At 46.7% G+C, this 23,738-nt stretch overlaps 1 protein-coding gene across 2 annotated transcripts in view; it reads right to left on the bottom strand.

The window, feature by feature from the left end:
• Positions 1–23,738, bottom strand: part of RhoGEF3 (Rho guanine nucleotide exchange factor 3) — a 439,898-nt gene that overhangs the window by 5,778 nt on the left and 410,382 nt on the right. For both annotated transcript variants that reach the window (XM_037429583.2, XM_075887586.1), the window contains exons 4-16: positions 14,429–14,561; positions 12,277–12,541; positions 11,109–11,649; positions 8,417–8,653; positions 7,751–7,913; positions 6,604–6,701; positions 6,282–6,452; positions 5,253–5,441; positions 4,076–4,255; positions 3,800–3,904; positions 3,195–3,452; positions 2,838–2,966; positions 785–869 (exon numbers count right to left, since the gene is read on the bottom strand). In XM_037429583.2, the coding sequence (XP_037285480.2) occupies positions 785–869; positions 2,838–2,966; positions 3,195–3,452; positions 3,800–3,904; positions 4,076–4,255; positions 5,253–5,441; positions 6,282–6,452; positions 6,604–6,701; positions 7,751–7,913; positions 8,417–8,653; positions 11,109–11,649; positions 12,277–12,541; positions 14,429–14,561 (2,554 nt within the window). The remainder of the gene's footprint in view (positions 1–784; positions 870–2,837; positions 2,967–3,194; positions 3,453–3,799; positions 3,905–4,075; positions 4,256–5,252; positions 5,442–6,281; positions 6,453–6,603; positions 6,702–7,750; positions 7,914–8,416; positions 8,654–11,108; positions 11,650–12,276; positions 12,542–14,428; positions 14,562–23,738) is intronic.

The raw sequence follows: 23,738 nt of genomic DNA, 5'->3' as shown, positions 1-23,738 counted from the left end.
TTGACAACTAACTACCCTGACTGTACACTCTCGCTACACTTAGAGTTCAAATGCCAAGAATTGCTTCTAAGCTTCACACGTGCCAATTGTCAGAAGTAGCACTAAGTTACAGTACGAATTCAATAATATTGTTCCTACATCAATCAGTTAGAAAACAACATAATACCAGGCAAGTTACAGAAAACCCCTTAATTCAGTGACAAACAAACTTGAGAAGACCAGCCCACAAAGCAGTTAGTAGTCTATAGGTACAGTACTAATGGATTGGAACAGGACAATTCAGGGCTAAGTAACATACATACTTTTGTTTCCCCAGTCTTCGGTACGGGCCGTATAGGCATAACTTCAACTTGGATGCATAAATCATAACTAACCTTATTTTGAGAGACCAGATTTGTTGTGATAAGACGTGGCTATTACAAGCGATTGCGCACATCAGTCGTAACACTAAAAATTTTATCTTGCGTTTGAATCTGTAAGCACTGTAAATGCAAAGCACAGCTGCACAGGCATAATATAGTTTTATTGCTTCTCCAGCAGAAGGTATGACTGGAACTTGCAAATAACTGGTACAAGGTAGGGGATAAAGAATTTTCAAGAAAAATGTGGCTTTTATGTCAATTCAGAGGCACTGTGAATGTATCACTACAATAACAGTGTCATACCAGAAAATCCTAAGCGCTTCTAACACCACGCTGATTCAAATACAGTAGGTGTGAAACACCCGTATATCACCAACTTCATTTCTCAGTGTTAAAACCTGAGCACCTACTTGTGTGCTTACCTTTGCCATTCTCAACGTCCACGACACAGCAGGAGTTCATGTTCAGTCTGCCCTTGTATGACAATGTATTTCTCTTTATAATGTCCTGTGCATAAAGAAGAGAGAAAAAGAAAGAAGGAAGGAAGGAAAACAACTTCATTTTGGTGCTGCAGAACGGGACTGGGTCACGCACCCGGTAAAGAGAATGATAGGATTTAAAATGAAAGTATTGTAATAGCATACATTGAACTGAATGTATTAAAGGGAGCAGACATCTGCAAACACCTGTTACTTTCATAAATTCTTACTTTTTCACAAGCAGCCATGTTAGCAAGTTTACAAATGGTTAGCAAGTTGACAATATCAACTGACCATGTCAATGACCATGTTAGCAAGTTGACAATATTAGTGAAACAAACATTTAACATGTATAGCATCCATATGAATGAGAACTAGCTGACAACAATGCCAAGGAACGTATAGGGCATGTTATTAGTAGTAAATGTATTGTAAATGTGAAGAAAGAAAGGCGGATGAAAAGATAGCTTGCCATGGGCAAGAACCGAACCTGCGACCTTTGAATAACGCATACTACCTCAGCGGACATCCCCCCATCCACATTATCGCGTATATATGTGCATTCAAAAGTGGGGGCGTCAGTCAGCACTGCCAGTACCCATGAAGGCAAGTGTGGAACACTCTTTGTTTCTGCCTATTGGCATCTTGTAGTACGTGATTTTATCATAAGTTGCGTGAATTTCTCCTATTGTTTGCATGAGTACCGATTGAGAATAATTTTGTCAAAGAGCCTTATTACGACACTTAAGTTTAAAGCATATAGTTGAGGTTTTCAAAAATCAAAACAAAATTATTACCCACCACGTATAACACTATTAACAATAGTATTATTGTTAGTATAATGTATAAGTACTATTTAACAATTAGACCATGGTAATGGCCATGGACAAAATGAATACACAGCTAGATTTCAGATACTGCAAAAAATTTTTTTTTGCATGATTGAATGAAATAACTGGAGCTGTGCAAATAGCGAAAGTCTGGTTGTGAAGTGCATTTGAATATTCAAGTTTGACTGCAAACAGAATGAATATTTTTTTTTAATATAGTTGTCCAATATTTGTTTAATATTTTTCAAATACTTCGAAGGGAACTTAGAGAAAAAAAAATGCAGAGAATCCCTAAGCACATTCTTATGAGATAGGAACATAGAAGTGTTTCTTTTGGCTGGGTTGGTGAAGTGCTGGAGGGATGGCGTTCTCTAGTTGTTTCATCAAGGATGGGGCAATGCAGAGACCTAATGGTTTTTATTTACATGATTTCGTGCAACCAGTGCGGTGTCACGACACTTCCCTCATGAAAGGAACAGACGCTATTCCCTTTACCTCCCCCCTCGTTAACTTCTGCACACAAGGACACGCTCACTTCGAATTCAGAGTTCCTAATCTGCCTCAGACATCGACATATAAGAGCATCTGTGATTTCAGGTGCTCAAAATCTTCAATGTCTAATTTTTCAGACTTTCTACCCAAATTTATGGTCCAAAACGGCATTAAACCCCCTGCTCCACCACGTCTATCACCTCCATGTTAGAGCCAGAATTATATCGAGCCAATACATTTGCAACTGTAGTAGAGTTTTAAAAGCAGCATTGTCACAATGCAAGAATGTCATTGGGCGAACGGTATAAAAAAATCTCTAGGGGCCACTGTCAATTGAATGTTTGCAGTATTTGTTTTCGGGAAGTTTGAATACTTTTGAGTAGTGAAATTTTAATGCGAATCGAATAGCAAACACTATTCAAGAAATATTTAAAAATTAAAACATCTGCACACCTATAGACATTTCATTATAATGAGGTGCAATTGCAGTGACCAAAATTTTAAAATATTCCTTATGCAGTGAGGTAAATATTGTGCAGAATATTAATGACACATGAGAGCCATCACTGAAGTTACTTCCATGCTCAACTGTATGACACATGCCTGAGAGATTCGAAAATAGAAAGATGCTTTTGAAAAATTAAGTTTCAGTGTGCGAGTAAAATGCGGCTCACCTTCTTGCAGTACACCAAGAGGTTGTCAAACAAAAACAAGCTGACCACATCCCTGGACCACAAGGATGACACTCGAACTGCTTCACCCGAGTGGACCAACATGGAGCTGGTGTCCAACAAGTCAGGACCCTGTCAAATGCAAAAAGAAAAACATCGAAGCCATTGAAAAACTGCACCCTGAGAAGTATGACTCGGAAAATGAGGATGCGGTATGCAGCAAATGAGCAACTCCTCATACACAAGTACAAGAACCACTCCCAGGTGCTGTATCCTTTACAAAGAGATTCTGTTGTATGTGCTTGTTGAAGTCTTCATAAAAAGCTGCTGCCCCAAAAACAAAGAAAGGAGCTTGCTTGCCTCCCAGTTGAAAACGCTGCTTTGCCACTCCGCAAGCTTTTCCAGGCACTCCATACGACGCTTGCGTTCATTGACCATTTGGGCGACGCCCTTCATTGCAGCCAGGGCTTCCCGCACCGCATGGTAGTCGGCATGCTCCGGCCTGGTGTACTTCAGCAGTTCGGCCAGCTGCAGTGGGTACTTGCATATCTTTTGCACCGGCGTCAGTAGGAATCCGTCCAGTGAGATGTCAATCATGTCTTGTAACAGCCGGCATGCCTGCATTTATGAAGAAAAGAGCACAGTGAAGATTACCTTCAGAGTACCATCGAAGCCGGAGGCAAGGCATGGCTAAGATGTAGGAAGCTACTTCAGATGTCGAAAGAGAAAGACAGTGACAGCTAGGCAACCTATAAATGAACTACATAATAAGAGAGCCATGTTTCCAGGCACTAAGACATTTGGAGAATCAACACACAACTAGATTAAATGAAAAAAACAACAAAAACACTGGAGCAACATTACTGACGTATCTATACTACACTTTCAGTGTCCCCTAACTGTGTTCTATATAAAATCTCTAATGCAATTCAATACAAATAGGCAGCATAAAAACACATCCTTGCCTCAAAGAAATGAACATATTTGGAGTCAGCATAGAGTTCCTGGAGTTCACTGACAGCCAATGGGTGGTTGTTGCAGTACTCCGAGTAGATCTTGAATTCTTGCTTCTGAAAAGGATAATTCAAAGGGTATGCTCAGTTGTTATAGTTATTAGAGCCCACACAAATTTTCATATCGAAATGTTTGTTAATGCAGCAATTGCTAAAATATGTAGTTATGATGATCAAGATACATTAAGTGTGTGACAAAAAAATAAAATAAAATGAGTAGCAACTTACATGCTCTAGAAAGACACGTCCGATCTGACTTAGATGTGGCTGCTCCCAGTCGATGGACGACTCAAGGTGCTTGAGGAAGCTGTTCTGGAATTCATATAGCTGCTCAATGTTCCCAAAAATGGTTGCACGACGCTCCTCAGAAAACATGTCGGGCCTCCGTCGAACTTGTGCCAGGTAGCCCTGTTGAAGAATGCAAGCCACATTAAGTCATTATGTGCACGGCCACCTCGAAAGGGTTACATTAATTTGCAAGAAGAGTATTTTTCTATGCACAAACAACAGCCTAAGCTCAAGGAATACAGTGGAGGGGGGGCTTGGTTACTATTGACTTTATCAGCAATGCACGCACATATACATAGCCTCTTTCTCACACCCAAGTGTATTGTCAGTTGCAAAAATTTGCGGTATCTGCATTGCCTGGTGGAGCGATCGAAAAATAAGAGCACATGCACACATGTGATGAAATTTATGACATTTACTCTCAACAACGCTCCGCAGTAACTCACTAGTGCTAATACCAACCAAGATCATGAAAACAAGAAACGGTATGATGAGCACACGCACCTCGATGTCTTTAGACATGCTTATGATTGTTAAAGCTACATGTGGTACATTATTTTTTTTTTAGCGAGTGCTCAACAAAACTAGAAAACTTTCTTTCCGTATTTTCTGCCATCACTGCGCTAAATGAAATGCAACGGGTTCTATTGAATAGCAGTTTTTGTTTATCCTGCCCAGCGAACAACTATGAGAGCGTTGAGAAAACACTACTTGCACAAAAAAGGGTAAAAACCATAAATACAGTAAATACAGTGGACTCTCAGTAAACGAAAATCTGATAAACAAAACTGCTGCTTAAATAGAACAACTTCCTCTGATATGATTGGTTTCATCCCTGCATACTGCACCTCAGTTCACCTCTCAGTAAATGGAACTCCTTTTAAATGGAACACATTTTTCTGGTCCCTTCAGGTTCTGTTTAATGAGAGTCTACTGTAATAGCATATCAATTTCATTACACTTCTTTAGTGGATTTCCCAAAGTACCATAAAAAAAGCTGCAAATGGGTGTTTGAACAAAAGCATCCCATGCACAAATGGTACTAGCTGAAGTATTGCATGGTTGGGAGTGTAAAAACAACATAACAAGGGAAAGATGGCAGAGCCTGTTTACTCACCTGAACAACATCCTTCAAGTGCCTTACAAAGTCTCTTTCAGTGTTGACTATTTCCATGACAACCTTGGCACGCACTTCCTCGTTGCTCAACAAGCCGATGCTCATTTTGCGAGGCTTGTGTTGTGTGAGCGTGCCATCTGCCATCTTGGTGATGCAATCCTCCACAGTGTCCTCCTGGCCTACTCGTAACTGCAGGCAATGAGCACGCATTGAGTTCCATCGGCAAGACTCCGCAAAATGCAAGACTGTGAGGTCTGGACCATACATAACCCTGAAGAGCTTGCGTTGATACTGCACTTACTTCAGTGTGTGCTGCATTCCTACAGGTGCCCGCGGCCTATACTTATTTCAAGAACTTCATGATAACATTCAACATTCAAACAATCTATAGCTGGCACACAAAAGTAAGATGTACTTACTCTTGCTCCTGATATCCAAACCACAATCTCGGCACCGTCACTGCTGTTGCTTCTTACGTTAAATATTAGCGAAGAGCTAAGCAAAATTCTAAAAAAGTCACAAGTGCATAGGTAAAAACAGGTGTGTGATTAGGCGACGTGTGGACGCGTTTTCTGAAGTACAGTCGTGAGTGATATAAGAGCGAACACTAAAATTTTCATGGAATGATGCGCTAGACTAGTTGGCTCATGCTTAAAAAGAAGTACTGGCACAAAAAATTAGACATATAAAAAATGAAGCACGGAGTGTTGGTCCTTCATTTTTCCTATGTAGTTCTTTTCACGCCAATACAATTTTTCAAACTTGAAAAAATTTTTATTTCTCCTTTAAAGATAATAGCAGCTAAATGTTGCTGGTTACGTGCAAAACTGTTCATAACGCTCAAGCAGAAACGCATCTCTCACAACTCAATACGTAACATGATATTGACTCATTACAGGCAATTGCTCATTAAACACGAATTGGGTGTTCCCTTTCTCACTGCTCACAGCCGTAACAACTTAGTGAGCTAAAGCTTCCTTTCAACGACAACACTGCAAGAGACGATGAGTGAATCCGACTTCTGCTTACCCGAACAAAAGCAGCTGGAAACCAGCCATGACGTTGGTCAACTGATCCCCACCACCAGTCCTTGTCGGACATGTCTGTCACTTCAATCACCTCGCCGGCTTGGAAGGCCAGCTCCTCTGAGTCTAAGGTCACGTGGTCCCAAAGTGCCTCGACATATGTGACACCTTCGTACTAAAATAAAAGAGAAAAAGAAAATGCACAATGATGAATTAAGTGCAGCCTCATTAATAAAGGGAAGAAGTATGCACATGATATGCAACATTATTAATACGATTCCAAAACAGTGACATGCCGTAAAAATAATTCGTGAAATGTCACTTACATCCTTGGGAATTTGGGAATATGACTCTCCGTCAGATGAGAAATCCTCTTCTGAAGATGCCGTGCTGGGGTTCCTCGAGGCTTCTTGGTCTGACAAGCCTAATGAATGATTGGCGCAAAAGGCAGTAAGAACAGCCGTTAAGTGGATTATTTCATGAATGTCACCTAGCAAATAATAATCGGTTTGATTACGCATGACATACACTGTGCAAGAATAATCAATGAATGCTGAAAATACAGGAGATGTGGTGACTCAATACTTGTACTTGTCCTGCATTTCTGTATATAATTTGCCATCTATAAAGAGTATATAGAATGCACTGGCAGGTCAAGTACATGTTAAATGTCTTTGGTTTGACAATTAGTTGTACCTGTATGCATAGTTCATATTTGTGCGTGTCTTACTTTATGGGTCAAAGCTTCAGCAGTGCTACAATTTTGAATCATCAGCTACCTCAATGTAAAACTAATCTTAGTAGTCAAACGATGACGACCTCCACTATAAGGGTTTGAAATGACCTTCCAAAACTCGAAGCAAAATATAGTTAGTGTTGATGCTGTTTAGTGGCAACAATAAAGTATGGTTGTATGATTGTGACTTCTCATCACAATTCTGTTGTTCTGGATGCCCATATTAGAGTTCACAAAGCTTAACAGTTTCTCTCGCATGCTTTTTCTCTTTAAAAAAACAGTGCACATTTATCAATGCAGTGTGCCACACATGTGTGCCATGTTTTGCATTTGCAAGTCAATATATGCTAACATTAACTTTTATCCATGAGTAAATTACTTGTGATTACAGGTTGAAGAACAGAAATGGAGCTTCATCACTCAGAAAATTATGATTTTGCCTACCACACAGTTGGCCTCAGAATGATGAAAATTCTGCTCAACCATGCTCACTTGTACTTATAATTACCAAAGAATTGCTCCGGTGAGCTCGCTCACACTCACGTTCACACATATTCTCCTCTACTAGGCACACTTGAACTCAAAACCAATATTTTTTGCTCAGTCTGGTTCACCACAACACAAACTCACCACAGCTTTACTAAGCCGTGTCACTGAAACTCTGATTCGCAGCTCATTCAGAGTTAAAAAAGAGTACATCAAACTATGCTTTTAATCGTATCAAGGCACACGCTTACCATGAGAAAGCTGCTCCTTCTGTGCCAGATCATTTTTATCAGACTTTTCAAGGTCCAGGGGCTGGCTGATGGACCTCCGCAGGGCACCCCGACTTTTTTGCCGGCGCAGTGTGGGGCGGCTTCGCTCAATCCTTGTCTTGATTGGTGGTGGCGTGGAATATTGCTAAAGAACGAAGCAACAGTTTAGAAGCATTATTCAGTACCACGGACTTCCATACAACAATTTTTTGGGTTTTAGATACCAATACCATGATATGCTTATGAGGGACACCATAGTGGAGGGCTCCAGACATTTGGACCACCTGGAGTTGGATGGCTTTACATTCACATAAGCGATCGCATTTATGACATGTCCCACTTGCATATAGAAAATTTAAGTTTACCACTGGTAACATGCTCACTAAGGTTCACTCTGCCATAAAAAACAATGCACTTTGGAAATTTTCCACATAACTTAAGGCAAAAGTATTATTACACAAAAGTATTATTAGTACAGCTTGAGTAGTGCTGCCGGTAAGAATGCGGTCCCAGCACTGTACAAACTAGTGACTATACACAGGCACAGCGAATGAGTTCATTTCATTTTAACTTATTATTTCTAATTTAATTAGCTCTTTGACAGAGAAAACTGCAACAGCCTGGGCCAGTCAGGTGACGTGAGCTCACCCTGTCAAAAGAAGTTGGCTTGCGCGTTTGCGCTGGTGCAGAGAAGCCGGATTGTGGGGAACTCGGGGGCTGATTGTCGTCACACACCGTGGATTCTGCTTCGGCCTCAGGTGGTGAAAGACTAGAGTAGGACCCCTGACAGCCAGAGCAGGTAACGCCATTTATTGTGATCACCGCCGATATGCTTTCGGCTTTCCTCTGGATGCTGGCTTGGCTGCTGTCGTCTGTGGAGTCAGCCTAGAACAGAGAACAATGTAAGAAGAAAATAGTAAGGAGGAGGACATTAAACCAGGCCTGTAGCCAGAATTTTTTTGGGGGGAGGGGGGGGAAGCTGTTTGTTGAAGGCCTTGGGAAACTGCCATTTTCATTATTTGTTCTTGGCAGAACACCTTCTCCATCTAAACTACGGGGAGGGGGGAGGCTATGACATGCCCCTGGAATCTGAGCCCGCTTTTAGCATTCAATAGAAGCTACACAACATGTTATAAAAATTGATAAGAGGTACTTTAAAAAGTACATTTTGAAAGTGTACCTACAAATAGCAACGTTATTTTGCAAACAATAAACTTTGCGTATTTCAGTAATAAAGCAGACCCATGTACTAAAGAGTTCCACATTTCAACATAAAGATTCGACATGCAAGGAGAGAGAGATGCTCTGAAAATAACAATGCACAGGCAATGATGCAACAATGTGTCAGCGAATTCTTTTGTTATGTCTGTGAACATATTTTTCTGCACTGTGCATGGTTAATGATGCAGCGACTTCTGGAAAAGTTTTAAGAAAATAAATAAACAAACAAATAAATAAAAGCAAACAACCCTTGGCTACACAGCAGAGCTCCAAAGTATAGTGGCAAAGCCATCATACTTCCACAAGGAATTTAATTAGGTGCGTTTCTCTGTCTTGTACCCCTGAGCACCCATCAAGTGCATGGAAGCAACATCCACATAGATACGCACACAAGGCGAACAAGGTAATTGGTACACGACTTTTTTGGGCAATGCACCAGTGGAGTATCAAGGGTAGGGGGTCAAACTTCCCTGAGGTTCTTTAATTTTGCTTACGCACACATACAAACGCGCGCCCGAACAGGCGCATAAAGTATGTCTGAACCCCCCCTCCATCCAGTAAAAAAAAAAAAAAAAAAAAAAAATCTGGCTGCGCCCTTGCAATGCACAGACAATGCATTCTCAATGTGCCCTCAATGCAAAGTTAGTCTGGGATGCCTTTTTGCCAAGAGAAATCAGAAATCTGCCCCTGTGAACAACGTGCAGTGGCGAGAGGGCGCTACATGGCTTTCATTTAATGGGCCAATGTCAGCGATTATCAGCCGCTTGAGACAAGGAGGAAATGAAACGCGCGCGTTCATTCTCTCTCACTCCTCCCCCCATCGCATAGGTCCGACCGCGACCCAATTTCGTTTCTTCCGTTCACTAGGAGGTGCAACTAGCGCAGCTGTCATGCATATACGGAAAACTCCGGGTAACAGTTCTTCACAGTGCCATTGCGAAAACAACGCACCTTGTACATAGCTCCAGCGAAAATACGCCATCATAACAGCGCCCGCCTTCCTGCCATGCCCTTTCACCCTCAACTCTGTGCGCCGCAATGCGCTCGCACATCCACAGAACCGGCTACGCCGCTTGAGACCTGAATCTTCTGGCGACGCTTGCTGACATCACAGCACGATCTGAGTGAGCGTCGCCGCGCTAAGCCTCGCGCGCTAAGCCTCGCGCGTCACACGATGTGACGCGCGAGGCTAGGACACGATGTGTGTCGTGCTGTGGGTGTTCGCGCGCCCGTGTGCCCTCTATACTCTCTGCACTTGCCCAATGCCGTTGACTTGCCTTTTCGGTTTCCATAGCAACCAAGGATGGGAACGTATAGGCCAGCACAGAGGGCGAAAAACACCGGCACACAGCAAAACCGATTTCTTCGTCTTTTTAAAAAGTCTGGCACAGAAGGTGCATTTGCGAACTCGCGCGTCGGTAGTACAACAGCAGGCCAACAATAGGAGTGCTTTCAAACTGCATCTCGAGCAAATGGCACGCATTGCGTGCGGGCGCACGCAAGCAGAAATCCCGAATTTACAAAAACAACAAAAAAAGCCAGACTAAACCACACTGCACAAGGGCAAATATTATGACGTTAATTATTGATATACTATTTAAGGAACTTCGCAGCACTTGTTTAGAGTCAGGAAAATCAATCGTTCGAGAGAAAATTGAATTTCACGGGTCCACGTACCAAGAGCGTCGTCCAAATCAGCAGTCGCTGATATTGGAATTGGTTTGTAAGGCACTGCTTGACCACAATGCAAGGAAGGTGGCTTCACGGCAACACGCGGGGATGTCTCTCAACAGCTCAGCGAGGCTGTTGAACGGTAACTATTGCTCCGTCGTGCTAAACTACAGAAGTTATGCGCTACAGGTATTGGGTAAGCCCCACTACATAATGCAGCATAGGCGAACATTAAACCAAAACTCTAATCCGAAAGAGAGAGTGAAAAAAGAAGAAGTAAGTAGATAAAGAAAGCGATAGAAAGAAATGGAAAGAGTTTGTCGACAACATGGCGAAATGAGACAATGTCTATCCTGAACAGCGCTCAAGCTTCACTTTTGGAACACCTCTGATAATTTCTCTCTACTTAGTTGAAATTTCACCGCTCATACAGAGTTCGTTCACGCACCTCGGACAGCTGCTGGTCGGCGGCCGTGGCGCCGGGGGCCTCCAGCTGGATCCCACTATCGGCGCTGCTGCACTTGGATCCGCGGTTCTTGCGGTGCAGGCGGCGCTCCTCGCGCGAACACCGCAGGATGGCGGGACCCGGGCGGAAGCCGCCTTCCTCTTCTTCCTCGTCCGTCCTCGTACGTGGAGCGGCAGAGGAGACGCACGGCCAGCCGCCGTCATCGTCGCTGCCGTTGGACAGCTGTGACGCGGCGGGAACCGGGCACGGCGCCGAGGAGACCGCCGGCAGCGAAGTCGTGGAGCCTTTGCGGTTCCGCTGGAAGCGCAGCGAGAACGTCTTGCGGAACTTCTGCAGCACGCTGTCGGCGATGAGCCGTGGACTGGAGGCCCGCAGGGACGAGTAGCGCGGCGGCAGCCCCTGATGGCCCTCCGAGGCAGGGTCCCCCCGCGGCTCGTGCAGGCTGGACAAGCTGCCAACCGCCGCAAACAGCTGCTCGGCCTCGGCGTCGCTGTACAGCTGGGACCAAGGGCGGCGCACATTTCTATAGAGACAAACAAAAGCGGCACTCTTAAGTGACCAGAGACAGCAACGCGTCGGGGAGACGCTTCTCAGCGCTCTTCACTGAATGTCGTGGCGTACTTAAGGCTTAAGCGACCCTGTGCGAAGTGAAGTAGGCAATGATTCGGTTAATGGCGAGAATTACGGCCACCCTTGGGCAAAAACGTGCAAAATCGTGACCAGTTCCTGAAAGCGCAGTCCTAAAAACACTCCCCCCCCCCTTTTTTTTTCTATGCTTTCAATGTAAGGTATCACTTGTCCTCCCTGCTTCTTGCATGTACCACATAAAGTGACAGCAAAGATACACGAGAAAGGGCATATATATATATATATATATATATATATATATATATATATATATATATATATATATATATATATATATATATATATAAAGTACCCCACTAAATAGTTCGATGAGGGCCACACGGAAAGACTGCACAAACATGCCCTTTATGCGATCTGCTTATTTCTGGCACTTTCTACTAAGGCACTGCGTCACAAATGCTTCGACTAGCCGCATGCGCAAGTTACAAACAAGCCATCGACGATACCGCGAGACAGCCGCGGGCGTTGCCTTCGTTCAATGAAAGGGGCCCCGCCAGCTGACCTGCAGCAGACGTCCTCGGTGCTGCCGCTGTGAAACTCGGGCGTGCTGGCTGCCTTCAGGTGGCGCTCGGAGCGAGAGATGGGTCGGTCGCGGATCAACTTGCCGGGACGACCGAGCAGCGCGCACTTGGCCGCCGATGGAGGAGCCGAAGAAGGCAGCGACGGCAGGGAACAGCGGCTGCTCCGGCGGCTTCCAACGCCGACCTCAGCATCGCTCTGCGCCGCCTGTTGGGACGACAGCTGCGAAGGCACGGTCCGCGAGGGGGCTGCGAAGAAGAGCTACGATAGTCAGCGGGCCTGATATTGCACGAGGAAAGGAAATGCAGGGCGAGGGGAGAGAAACGAGTAGAAGAGAGGGTAGGGCCACTGTATAGCATTGTATAGTAAGGTGAAGGCGAGGCAGCGAAAGATGGAAGATAGCGAATAGCACAGCAAGCGAGCGGTGGAAAAAGGAAGAGAGGGAGAGGACTGCTGCGAAGGCGATTAGACAGGAAAAGACGAGGGGAAGGGTAAATCACACTCTTAAAAAAGTAAGTAAAAGGGTAGCAAGCGAAAGCTAATAGGCAGTAACTGTACCAGTTATTAACTATCTTGTGTCGTTACTAGCGTTTTGCAACCAGTTGTTAGTAGCAAACGTTACTAACTTTTTGTTACCTGCTTAATTCCTAGTTAGGTTAATACAGTACTATATAGGTTAATATAGTAACTGGAAGCAAATAGATTTAGCGAGTCAAGCCATTCCCAACATCCTTTGACCAATACTGCATTTTTGCTACTCGGTAGTAAACTGCCTAAAGCTGTAGTTAATAAATATTGTATTAGTTTATAACTGGAACCATCTCCGCATATCGTTTTTAATCAGAAACTGACGAAAAGTGCATGAATCAAGACAAAAAAAATCACATTTAAAAGTGCGCAACCGCGATTTCTAAGCATCATTGTGCTATTGTGAGAACGTAGGAGCATAAGTTAATAATAAACTGTAACCAAGCGCTGTACGCGCCTTAGTACACAATATAAAGCACATGAGAAAGAACACCAGGTGGTCATAGTTAATCCGAGGTTCCTTACTACGGCGCGCCTCAATGATATCGCGGTATTGGTACGTAAAACCACAGGAATTATATCACCTTTTTACTGCCGATGTATTGCAACAGAGATTTATTGATTTTGAAATGCACTGAGACTATGTTAGTGAATTCAATACATTGTCTCAGTCGCTGTATATAATGCTTTTCGTGGCAGCTTTGTAACAAACGCACATAACATATTGTTTTCTTAAATACGATTGATTAAAGTATAGTGCTACGTACAAAATCACATACAATCAGATAGTAAGACATCACATAGTAAACGCTGTTGAATATTACAACATAAACAATATGTGAAGTTTGTGAAGATGTCACGGAGCTTACAAAAAAAAAAAAAGGAAACGGTACTAAAGGCTATATAGAAGGCAATGCCCAACTTTACTTTTCTTGTGTCTGTGACTACACGGATGAGCAAGAGGCCATCGTCATCACAGATGTCCACATACGCAACAGAAAATAATCTACAGAAACCTACAGTAAAAACTGTGATGGTAATAGTGGACTCACAAATTACCAAGATAAAAAGAAAGAAAATGAAACCTTGCAGTGCATTTAGAGTTATCGTTCCGTTATAGTCCTCGCAGCTACGCAAGAAGAAGCTTAGAAGTAGAGTGCAGGACAGGTATAGCCTGGATCTTTGGCGTAGTTGGGTACGGGCCCTCGTCTTGGAAGACGTGACCCAAAAGCTGGACATACACATCACAAGACAAGACAGCAAGACAGATGGTATCTGAACTTGTAGTCAAGCACTGAGAAGTAGCCAATCTTTCGAGGCATTTGTTTTCGGGACAAACCCGTACAGCACTAGGCCAACAAGGGAATCACCTGTCCCCAGCACTAGGCCAACAAGGGAATCACCTGTCCCGCTGTCTAGTCCTATGTATAGCTATTTTTCGAGGTCACTGCTCCCGCAACGAACTCGCACACCAAAGGCGCGACGAGATGTTTCTACTGAATCGTATATTCAGACACACGCAACGAACCTCGCGCCGCGCGTTAATGTGTCGTATCGGCGCACGGCAACGAGAATACCCCTACCCCGAGGAAGAAGCGATCACTCACACGCCGGGGGACTGCAGCCGCCGTCAGTCGATGCCCGGCGGCCAACAACAGGTGGGGGCGGAGACCTCCGCTCGGAGAGGGCATTGACGTCGTCGGTGGCAGCGCAGCTCTCGGGTATGGCTCCGCTCAGGTCCTGCACCGAGCAAAGAAAGAGACAGGGTTTTAGTCAAGTTATGCCAAGGCAGTAAAAAACTACACACTCATCGAGTGGGCACGCAATAACATCTGCAGGTTAAACGTCCCAAAAACCAAAGCTATGATCACGATTTATGAGAGACGCCGCAGAGGAGGGCTCCGGAAATTACGACCACCTGGTGTTCTTCAACGTGCACCGAAATCACACAGTACTGAGACCTCCACCATTTCGCCTCCACCAAAATGCGACAGACGCGGCTGAAATCGAACCCGCGACCTTTCGATCAGCAAGTGAGCCCCGTAACCGCTACACCAGCGCACCGGACTCGAGCACGCACATAACGAAAGGTTGGGTGTCATGTGAAAGCACTAAAACTAGAGCGGAAGAGTAAAAGAAAAAATAATATGCAATGACAGCTGAATGTCTTCTACCGTGGGTGCAACGTGGGCGATAAAAAAACGTAGGACTGAGGCTGCAATGTGGGCGATAAGATCAATTTTTCAGATTTCTATTCATTACAATCCAACTGGATACAAGACCACTCTCTCGATACATACGAACGTCGGAGAGCTGATAGACACTAGAACAAAGATACTAACTGTAATGCGATGTAATGAGCGAGCGTAAAGGAAGACTAAGAGAAGTGGTTCGAAGAAACAACAACAAAAAAGTACATCGCTTAACACAGCGTCCCCGCAGGTGTACACTCGTTTCCTCAGTTTGCATTTCCCTCGTATAGCGAAGCACAATTTTCTCAGTGTCGCTTGCATCTTTGTACCTTTTGGAAGATGTCCCTACTGGCTTAAGAGAACGAGGGACACCCAGCTCATTGAAAAAGCAAATTAGTGCACACAGACGGTAGGGAAGTCCTATGCTCACGGTCGGCGCGACCCGAAATATGCCCACATGGCGTTGACGACTCGAGAATCAAGGCTCACTGCAGGATAGCCTCCATTCGCCCCGAGAGCTAGCGGAGTCACCGCCTGATGGCCTCTGGCTATAGAGCGTGCCTAGTGCAGATTGCTCCTAGCGTCGTCTGCTATCCCCATAAGGTTAGCATGTGCACGTACCACGTCATGCTCAATCTCAAAAGGCGGTTTGTCCCGCTCTGTTAGCGCCAGTTCAACTGCTTGTATATTCGTCTAGCACGATCTATAGACACACTTGAACTTGATCGGCTGTATATGTACTATGCAATAAGACCACATTGTGCACTTGCCCAGAGCGTTGCGTATCGATGCCGTACCCTCCATTCTGCTTGATAGATATCTTGTAACTGTTGACTGAATAGTTCCCAAGTGCGGTCAACTGATTATTTGTCAGTACCATTTCTATCTTGCGTAAAACTTAAGAAGGAACATGGTCACTCGTTTTGCTTGATGTGCCTCTCAGGTGTCAAAGTTCAAGGATGTTCCTAGTTCTGCGTTGTTTTATCAGCATTTTGTTCTGATAGGCCTGGCAGATTAAATGCAGATTCTGGGCGCTTGTGCGCGGTGTAGTGTTGATGGCGCTTGGATCGTTTTGTTTTCTGCTGTTTGCCTATGTTTTGCGTGAGGGTTTTCGAGTTGCATGTCGGCAGTCATCGTGATCTTCAAGCCCCCCTCTCTTTAGGGCCAGCAAGTGGGTTGATGGCCATTCGAGAGTTTCCTGGCACCAAAGGAGCTGTTAAGATCGCCGTGCCTCTTTTCGCTGCGGGGCGCCGGACCCGAGCAAAAAGCAGGCAGCCCCATGCACTTTGCAACAAAAAGAAAAGCGCAAAGGCGCGCTCTGCAGTTTTTGCGCGAAGGGTCGAACACGGCTCAGAAGCACACCATTGTCACTGGTGCGGAGCTGAAATGGTGCGGAGCTCTTCCGGCCTCCGTGCCCCAATAACGGCCACGACGCCGAGCGCCCAAATACGTGGAAGTGGGGTCTCGGACTGCGGTTATGTGTCTCCGGCTGACAGGATGCCTGCGCCAGCTGCCCAAACTCATGCACGCTCTGGGGCGAGGGGCGAGCCGGGCCTACGGCCCCCATTTGACACCGCGGCTGGTCATCGGGCTCTCGGAAGACGCACTCGTCGTATTCAGCATACTGTTTTCCGCGAAGAGACGAGAAGGTGATTCTTAAGAGAGAAAGGAAGAGAAAAGTGAGCCCCGTAACTGTCTGCTTCAGTGAGCGACACCTCAACACTAGCTCACAAGGGATGGGGGTGAGGAGAGATAAAAGGGGTAGGAGTAAAGGTGTAGAGAAGAGGAAGAGACGTGACGTGGTAAGCCAGAAGGAGCGACAACAAACTGAGGGGATAGGAGTGATAGGAAAGATGGAAACACGGTCACAGGAGTCAGAGCACGGGGCACCACTTGTGAGAGCTCTTGTCGGCGTCAGCAGATGGCGTAGAGCAGGTCCAGTCGGTCAGAGCTACACTGTCGTCGAAGGTCATCGGCGTCAGGAGGTGACGTAGGGCGAGCCCAGTCGGCCAGAGCCACGCTGGCGCCGGAGATCGCGAGGGCACATCCGGTCGGCACGGAATCCAGCAAGCGAGTCCGAAGAGACGATTTCGCGAGAATATTACAAGTGCGTGTGTGTTCAAATTAAATTATCAAATTAACAAATCATTGTTGCATCACTGCCATCGAAGAAAGCTGCGAGGTGAACAGTTACCTTTTTACAGGCTTATTGTACCAAGAACGAGCACGCTAAAGCACTGTAAGCAATGTAATTTTTCTCAATAAACTTATTAACTGTCCCCAGTTCTTTTTACAGAGAACTGAATTAGAAAAAAAAATGCTGGATTTCTTCTTTAGCATTTTTTTTCTTTCCTGCATTTTTTTCTCTTTCGATGAGCTAAAAAATATTTTAGCTCATCGCTCAACATGAATATTCTTCCTTTCTCTCTCTCTCTCTCTTTAGTATGTACGACCGGCATTCATGAAGGAAAAAAATTAATTCAGTCACACCACAGCAGGGCGTATGAGGCGAGACGCAAGCTCAACATTTATAAATAAACATGCCGTAAACGTGACATATTGCGAAAACGCAGACAGTCACCATGCATGAACATCCATTTCAATTACAGATTGCGTTTTCATCACAAGTAATAGTAACGTTCGGCGAGCTCAGTGCATCCATTCTGCAATAGACGAGATACGTATTACGAGCACGCTGCGGTCAACGCATTTAATTTGCCGACAATCGGCTCACAACGCTCACAAAAAAGCGCCGCTGCTATACATTTCAATGCATGCCACCTACCACCTATCCACATTAGCGCAGTGACGGTGCTGCCACCTATAGCCCGATCTCGGGGCGAATACGCAATGACCCAAGACACAAGGGTGATTTTCGAACGACTGTGACTAGGTGCACCGAGTTCGTTCTCGCATGCCTAAAATAACACTCAAAACTTACCTGCTTCAACCATTCTAAAATTCCTGTGGGCCACGATATTTCGTTCCCTAAGATGAACATTTTATTGCTAGTTGTGTTAACAACGCCAAAAGCACACACCGACTTCAGAGCATTCTAACAAAGTCCGATTAGCGCAAACAAAAATGAACGCAATGACGAGGAAGACGAGAATGTAGCATCTGTCCTTGTCTGTATCATTTTCGTGTCCGTCTTGATTCGCGCTAATTCGACTTCGCCAAAATGCAAGACCAACTATCCTGGCAGTCCACCACACTGAGAGTTCGCTGACGCAAGTCTCGTTCACACGCGAACTACAAGACAAGAATGGAGGCATCGCATATACATGCGCGACGAACAGCTCCAGACATGACATCAGGGGACAGATGCAGAGAGGGGCGACAACACACAATCCACAACATTTTCCCCGCATGCGTAGGCTTAGCACTATAGGTGTGTGCACACTTGTCTCACGCTGTCGCGTAGTTTCCCACAGCCGTACGGCGTGTCAATCTTATTCAACCCGAAGCCGTCAGCGCGCACCCGCGGCCATGGCACACTTTTGTGGACCTTCGAGTGACCCCCCCCCCCCCCCCGGCTGCCCTCGTCACCGCGCTTTAATGGTGCGTGAACGCAAACAGCCATAATCACGGCCCCGGAAGAAGAGGAGCAGCACGGCCACGCCAATATAGAATAGGTCGCACGAATGCCGCAGACCCACACGGAGGACACCACACAACGGTGCGTATATGTAAACGCACGCTTCGACGCCACCGGCGATGCGCCCGAGGTATGCAGTCGCGTGCAGACGTCGAGGAGGGTTATATGCTTGAAAACCTCCTTGGTATAGAGACACGCAGATCGCGAAGAAGTGCGCACAGCCACCCGCACCTGGAACGCAGAGACGCAGTGATGCGTGCGCGCACACGTGCCAGCGCGCGTAACCGGGTCACGTGATCACCATTGCGGCAACGCGCGCTAAAGCAGTACGTGGGCTTTCGATAGGGTCTGCCAGTTGGGTAAGGTCACCACAAGAGACCGCCGCACTACAGATCGCAACAAACCAGCCCGAAAGAAGAACGTCTACACGTACAAAACTGATACGGCGCACACAGCTAATGCACCCTGAAGGCGACCATGCGATACCGCGCGTCCCGTATACCAGCAAGTGCATGTCAGGGTACCTCTATGTGCATTGGATTTGTCACAGATTGCTCAGAATACAGGTAAACGGATGCGGTTATCAACCTGCCGTGCATGTGTTATTGATACACATATTAGGGTTGTGTGACGCTTTATAGAGCCTGCATATTTATGCATCTTGACTGTCCTGCTGGGCTCATGTCCATGCGTATATATTGTACCGTTTGCCTGGACTACAGAGCAAGAAGCAGCTTTCACAGAGTTACGGCAGCGAATGCAAGAGGCACCTGTTCTTGCGCATTTTGATGAGGACGCTGATACCGAAGTTCACACGGATGCAAGCAACGTCGGACTTGGCGCTGTCCTTGTACAACGGCACAACGGCGTAGAACATGTCATAGCTTACGCCAGTCGTACTCTCTCTCGAGCCGAGGCCAACTACTCCACTTCAGAGAAGGAATGCCTCGCAGTCGTGTGGGCAACGGCAAAGTTTCGACCTTACCTCTACGGCCGTCCCTTCAAGGTGGTGACCGATCACCATTCGCTGTGTTGGCTGGCCAATCTCCGTGACCCGTCTGGTCGTCTCGCTCGGTGGAGTTTGCGCTTGCAAGAGTTTGACATCATGATTGTGTATAGGTCTGGGCGCAAGCACGAAGATGCCGACGCACTTTCTCGAGCACCCGTGGGACATCCTGATATGGACTCGGAATATGCTGATGGTTTTCTCGGAGCCCTCAGTGATTCTGACTTTATGTCTAGACAGAGAGCCGATCAGGAATTGCGCCCTATTATTGATTCCTTAGAAGGCCGAAATTCTCACACTCCTCGGCGCATCGCTCGCGAATTGTCATCCTTTTGTCTAAGGAGGGGCATTCTTTACAAGAAAAATGCTCGAGGTAGCAACAAAGCCTTCCTCCTCGTTGTACCAGCCGACATGCGGGATGACATCCTCCTCGCGTGCCACGACGAGCCCACGTCGGGACACTTGGGCTACTCGCGGACTCTCGCCAGAGTGCGCCAGCAGTACTATTGGCCACGACTTTCGACCAGTGTACACCGCTACGTGCAAGGCTGCCGCGAGTGCCAGCGTCGCAAGACGCCACCCGTGAAACCTGCGGGCCTTCTCCACCCTATTACACCACCACGGACACCTTTCGACCTCGTGGGAATGGACCTTCTAGGACCCTTCCCTTTGTCGGCCACTGGTAACAAATGGATTATAGTGGCAACCGATTACTTGACCCGGTATGCTGAGACAAAGGCATTACCCCGCGGCACGGCGTCTGAAGTGGCGAAGTTCTTCGTGCAGCACATCGTCCTCCGGCACGGCGCGCCGTCATGTGTGATTACGGATAGAGGAACATCATTTACGGCACAAATGCTAGAGGACATTTTCAGACTGAGCTGCACGAGTCACCGAAAAACAACGGCTTACCACCCACAAAGTAATGGACTGACGGAAAGGCTCAACAAGACCATAGCGGACATGCTGTCAATGTACGTGGACGTGCAGCACAAAACCTGGGACGATATCCTCCCATACGTCACGTTCGCATACAATACGGCAATGCAGGAAACAACCCGATTTTCACCTTTCCACCTTGTTTATGGACGCAACGTACAAACGATGCTTGACGCTATGCTGCCGTACGATAATAGCGATGCTCTTTCTCCAGAAGCCGAGCAATACACGCAGTACGCCGAAGAGGCTCGTCAACTGGCTCGCGTGAACATCGGTCACCAACAAGACGCAGATGCACGACGTTACAACCTTCGCCGTCGAAACGTCGCATACCACCCGGGTGAACGAGTGTGGGTGTGGACTCCTGTCCGACGACCAGGCTTGTCTGAAAAGCTTCTGAGCCGTTATTTCGGACCATACAAGGTTATCCGACGTGTGAGTGACCTTACATACGAAGTACTTCCGGACGGCACAGTGTCGTCACGTCGACAACATCGGCCCGAAACTGTGCATGTCGTACGACTCAAGCCGTACTACACACAATAGTCTCTGTGCTTGCGAGTTACTTCGCAAACGTGACAGTGATCTCATGTGGTGTTTTTTTTTTTTTTCTTGACTCTTCCACTGGTGCTGTTGTGTTCGCGCATGGTCCAAGTGCTTGTGCGCCCTCTTTGTTTTCCCTGGCACTCACTTTGTCATTCTCTGCGTCAACGCGTGTTCTAATTATGGGTTTTTTTTTTCTTCTTCTTTTTATTTAGAAGCATCGAGTCGATGCTTTTTAAAAGGGGGGACTAATGCCGCATGAATTCGCGTGGTTTTCGTGTGGAAGAGGACGAAGAGGTTGGGATTGAGCCGCTTTTTAATGCCGCATGAATTCGCGTGGTTTTCGTGTGGAAGAGGACGAAGAGGTTGGGTTGGAGCAGTTTTTCTTTTTGTCCTAGCTTGACGAGCAGTTCTGCGGAAGGTTTCCTTGAGTGAGACAAGATTGGTGACATCATCTCGGGTGAGTCGCGTGAGCGGTTCGGCTATCGTCGAGAAGTTGGTAATGAATCGGCGATAATAAGCACACAAGCCGAGAAAACGCCGTACCGCTTTTTTGTCTGACGGCACAGGAAAGGTGGCGACTGCTGCAGTTTTTTCTGGGTCAGGCCGCACTCCATCCGCACTCACAACATGTCCCAGAAATTTCAGCTCATCGTAGCCGAAATGGCACTTCTGGGGTTTTAGCGTGAGTTCGGCCGAACGAATAGCTTCCAGAACCATTCTTAGACGCTTCAGATGTTCTTCGAAACTCTCGGCAAAGATGACCACATCATCAAGGTATACAAGGCAGCTTTGCCACTTCAAGCCAGCGAGGACGGTATCCATCATTCGCTGGAATGTTGCGGGAGCCGAACAGAGGCCGAAAGGAAGAACTCTGAATTCATAAAGCCCATCGGGAGTTACAAACGCTGTCTTCTCTCTGTCTCGCTCATCGACCTCTATCTGCCAATAGCCGCTCTTCAAATCTATCGATGAAAAATACTTCGCGTGTCGTAGCCTGTCGAGAGAATCATCAACCCGTGGAAGCGGGTAGACGTCTTTTTTGGTGACGCTATTGAGTTTCCTGTAGTCAACACAGAATCGCAGCGTTCCGTCTTTCTTCTTTACTAGAACGACTGGCGAGGACCACGGGCTGCTCGACGGTTGTATCACCCCGTCGTCAAGCATCTCCTTTACCTGCGTCTGTATAGTCTCGCGTTCTTTAGCCGAAACACGGTAAGGTTGCTGGCGGATTGGGCGAACATCATCGTCGGTAATAATTCGGTGCTTTATGAGGGGTGTTTGACCAACTCTAGATGAAGAGGCGAAGCAAGATTTAAATTCCTTCAGCAGGGTATGCAGTGCGGCCTTCTTCTCGTCCGAAAGCTTCGAACTGACGTCGATGTGGTCCAGAAACTTATCTCCATCAACCATTTCCTCGGATGCGAAGCACTCGGTGACATCCGCTACACGGTCTCCGAAGGCCACGGTGGTGCCGCGGAAAAGATGTCGGTGCTCGAAGTTAAAATTTGTGACGAGTATCTGCGACCGTCCGTCACGCACACGCAGAATGCTTCGCACTGCACACACACCTTGAAGCAGTAAAAGGGATACGTTGCTCTCGGCGACCACGTCACCGTCTTGGAGGTCTTCACAGGTGACTTCTACGAAAGCAGTCGCTCGGGGAGGCAACGTCACGCTTTCGTCGGCAACACGCAGCGCAGGTCTACGACAGCTATCAGTGCCTCGATCGGTTGCAAGTTGCGTCGAGAAAGTCACCATTCGCTCGCGGAGATTTATGATCACGCCATTCTCTCGAAGGAAGTCCATTCCAAGGATGAGCTGACGAGAACAGTCGCGTAGTACGAGGCAGGTTACCACAAACGTTGACTCGCGTATTTCCACTCTTGCGGTACAGCGACCCAATGGAGTAATAACGTGGCCTCCAGCAGTGCGAATACGCGTCCCATTCCAAGGTGTCATCACTTTCTTAAGACTGGTTGCCAATTTTCCGCTCATAATAGAATAATCTGCACCTGTGTCCACCAATGCGCTGACCTGAAGACCGTCTATCAGCACGGGAATGTCGAGTGAGACTCGGCCACTGGGTTCAGACGCACAATCCGGCATTTCTCTCGCACTGCACTCAGACGTCAATTCAATGTCTGCAGCGTTTTGTGGAAGCGTCGATAGGAGGTCTTCCGCACTTTTAGTCCCAGCGACCTCGCCCCCAAAGGTCGCTGCCTTCAGTTTTCCCGACGAGGGCTTGGGGAACGTCCCCGTGCCATCGTACTGAGACGTGGTCCAATAGCTGCGGGTCGTCGTGGAGATGGAGACCGCGATTGACGCCGTGGGAAAGGCAGACGTTGCTGCGCGAGGTAGTCCTCAATTTCTCTTGGCCTCTGACCAACTAGGGGACGAGGCGAATGAATAGAGAAACCGCGCAGTCCAAGTTGTCGGTATGGACATTCCCGGTAGATGTGACCGGCTTCACCGCAATGGAAGCAGAGGGGTCTTCTATCCGACGTACGCCAAATATCGGACTTCCGCGGAGGGGCACGGCGACCGTCGATGTCCAAACCAGCATGCGCAGATTGAATTGAAACTGGCGGCATCGTCTGGATTGGGACTGCAGGGCTTGAGACCGGCATGGAAGTGCG

This window comes from Rhipicephalus microplus, chromosome 1 (genome assembly GCF_043290135.1).
Source record: "Rhipicephalus microplus isolate Deutch F79 chromosome 1, USDA_Rmic, whole genome shotgun sequence".
Lineage (NCBI taxonomy): Eukaryota > Metazoa > Arthropoda > Arachnida > Ixodida > Ixodidae > Rhipicephalus > Rhipicephalus microplus.
This window is presented reverse-complemented; position numbering and strand designations above follow the sequence as displayed.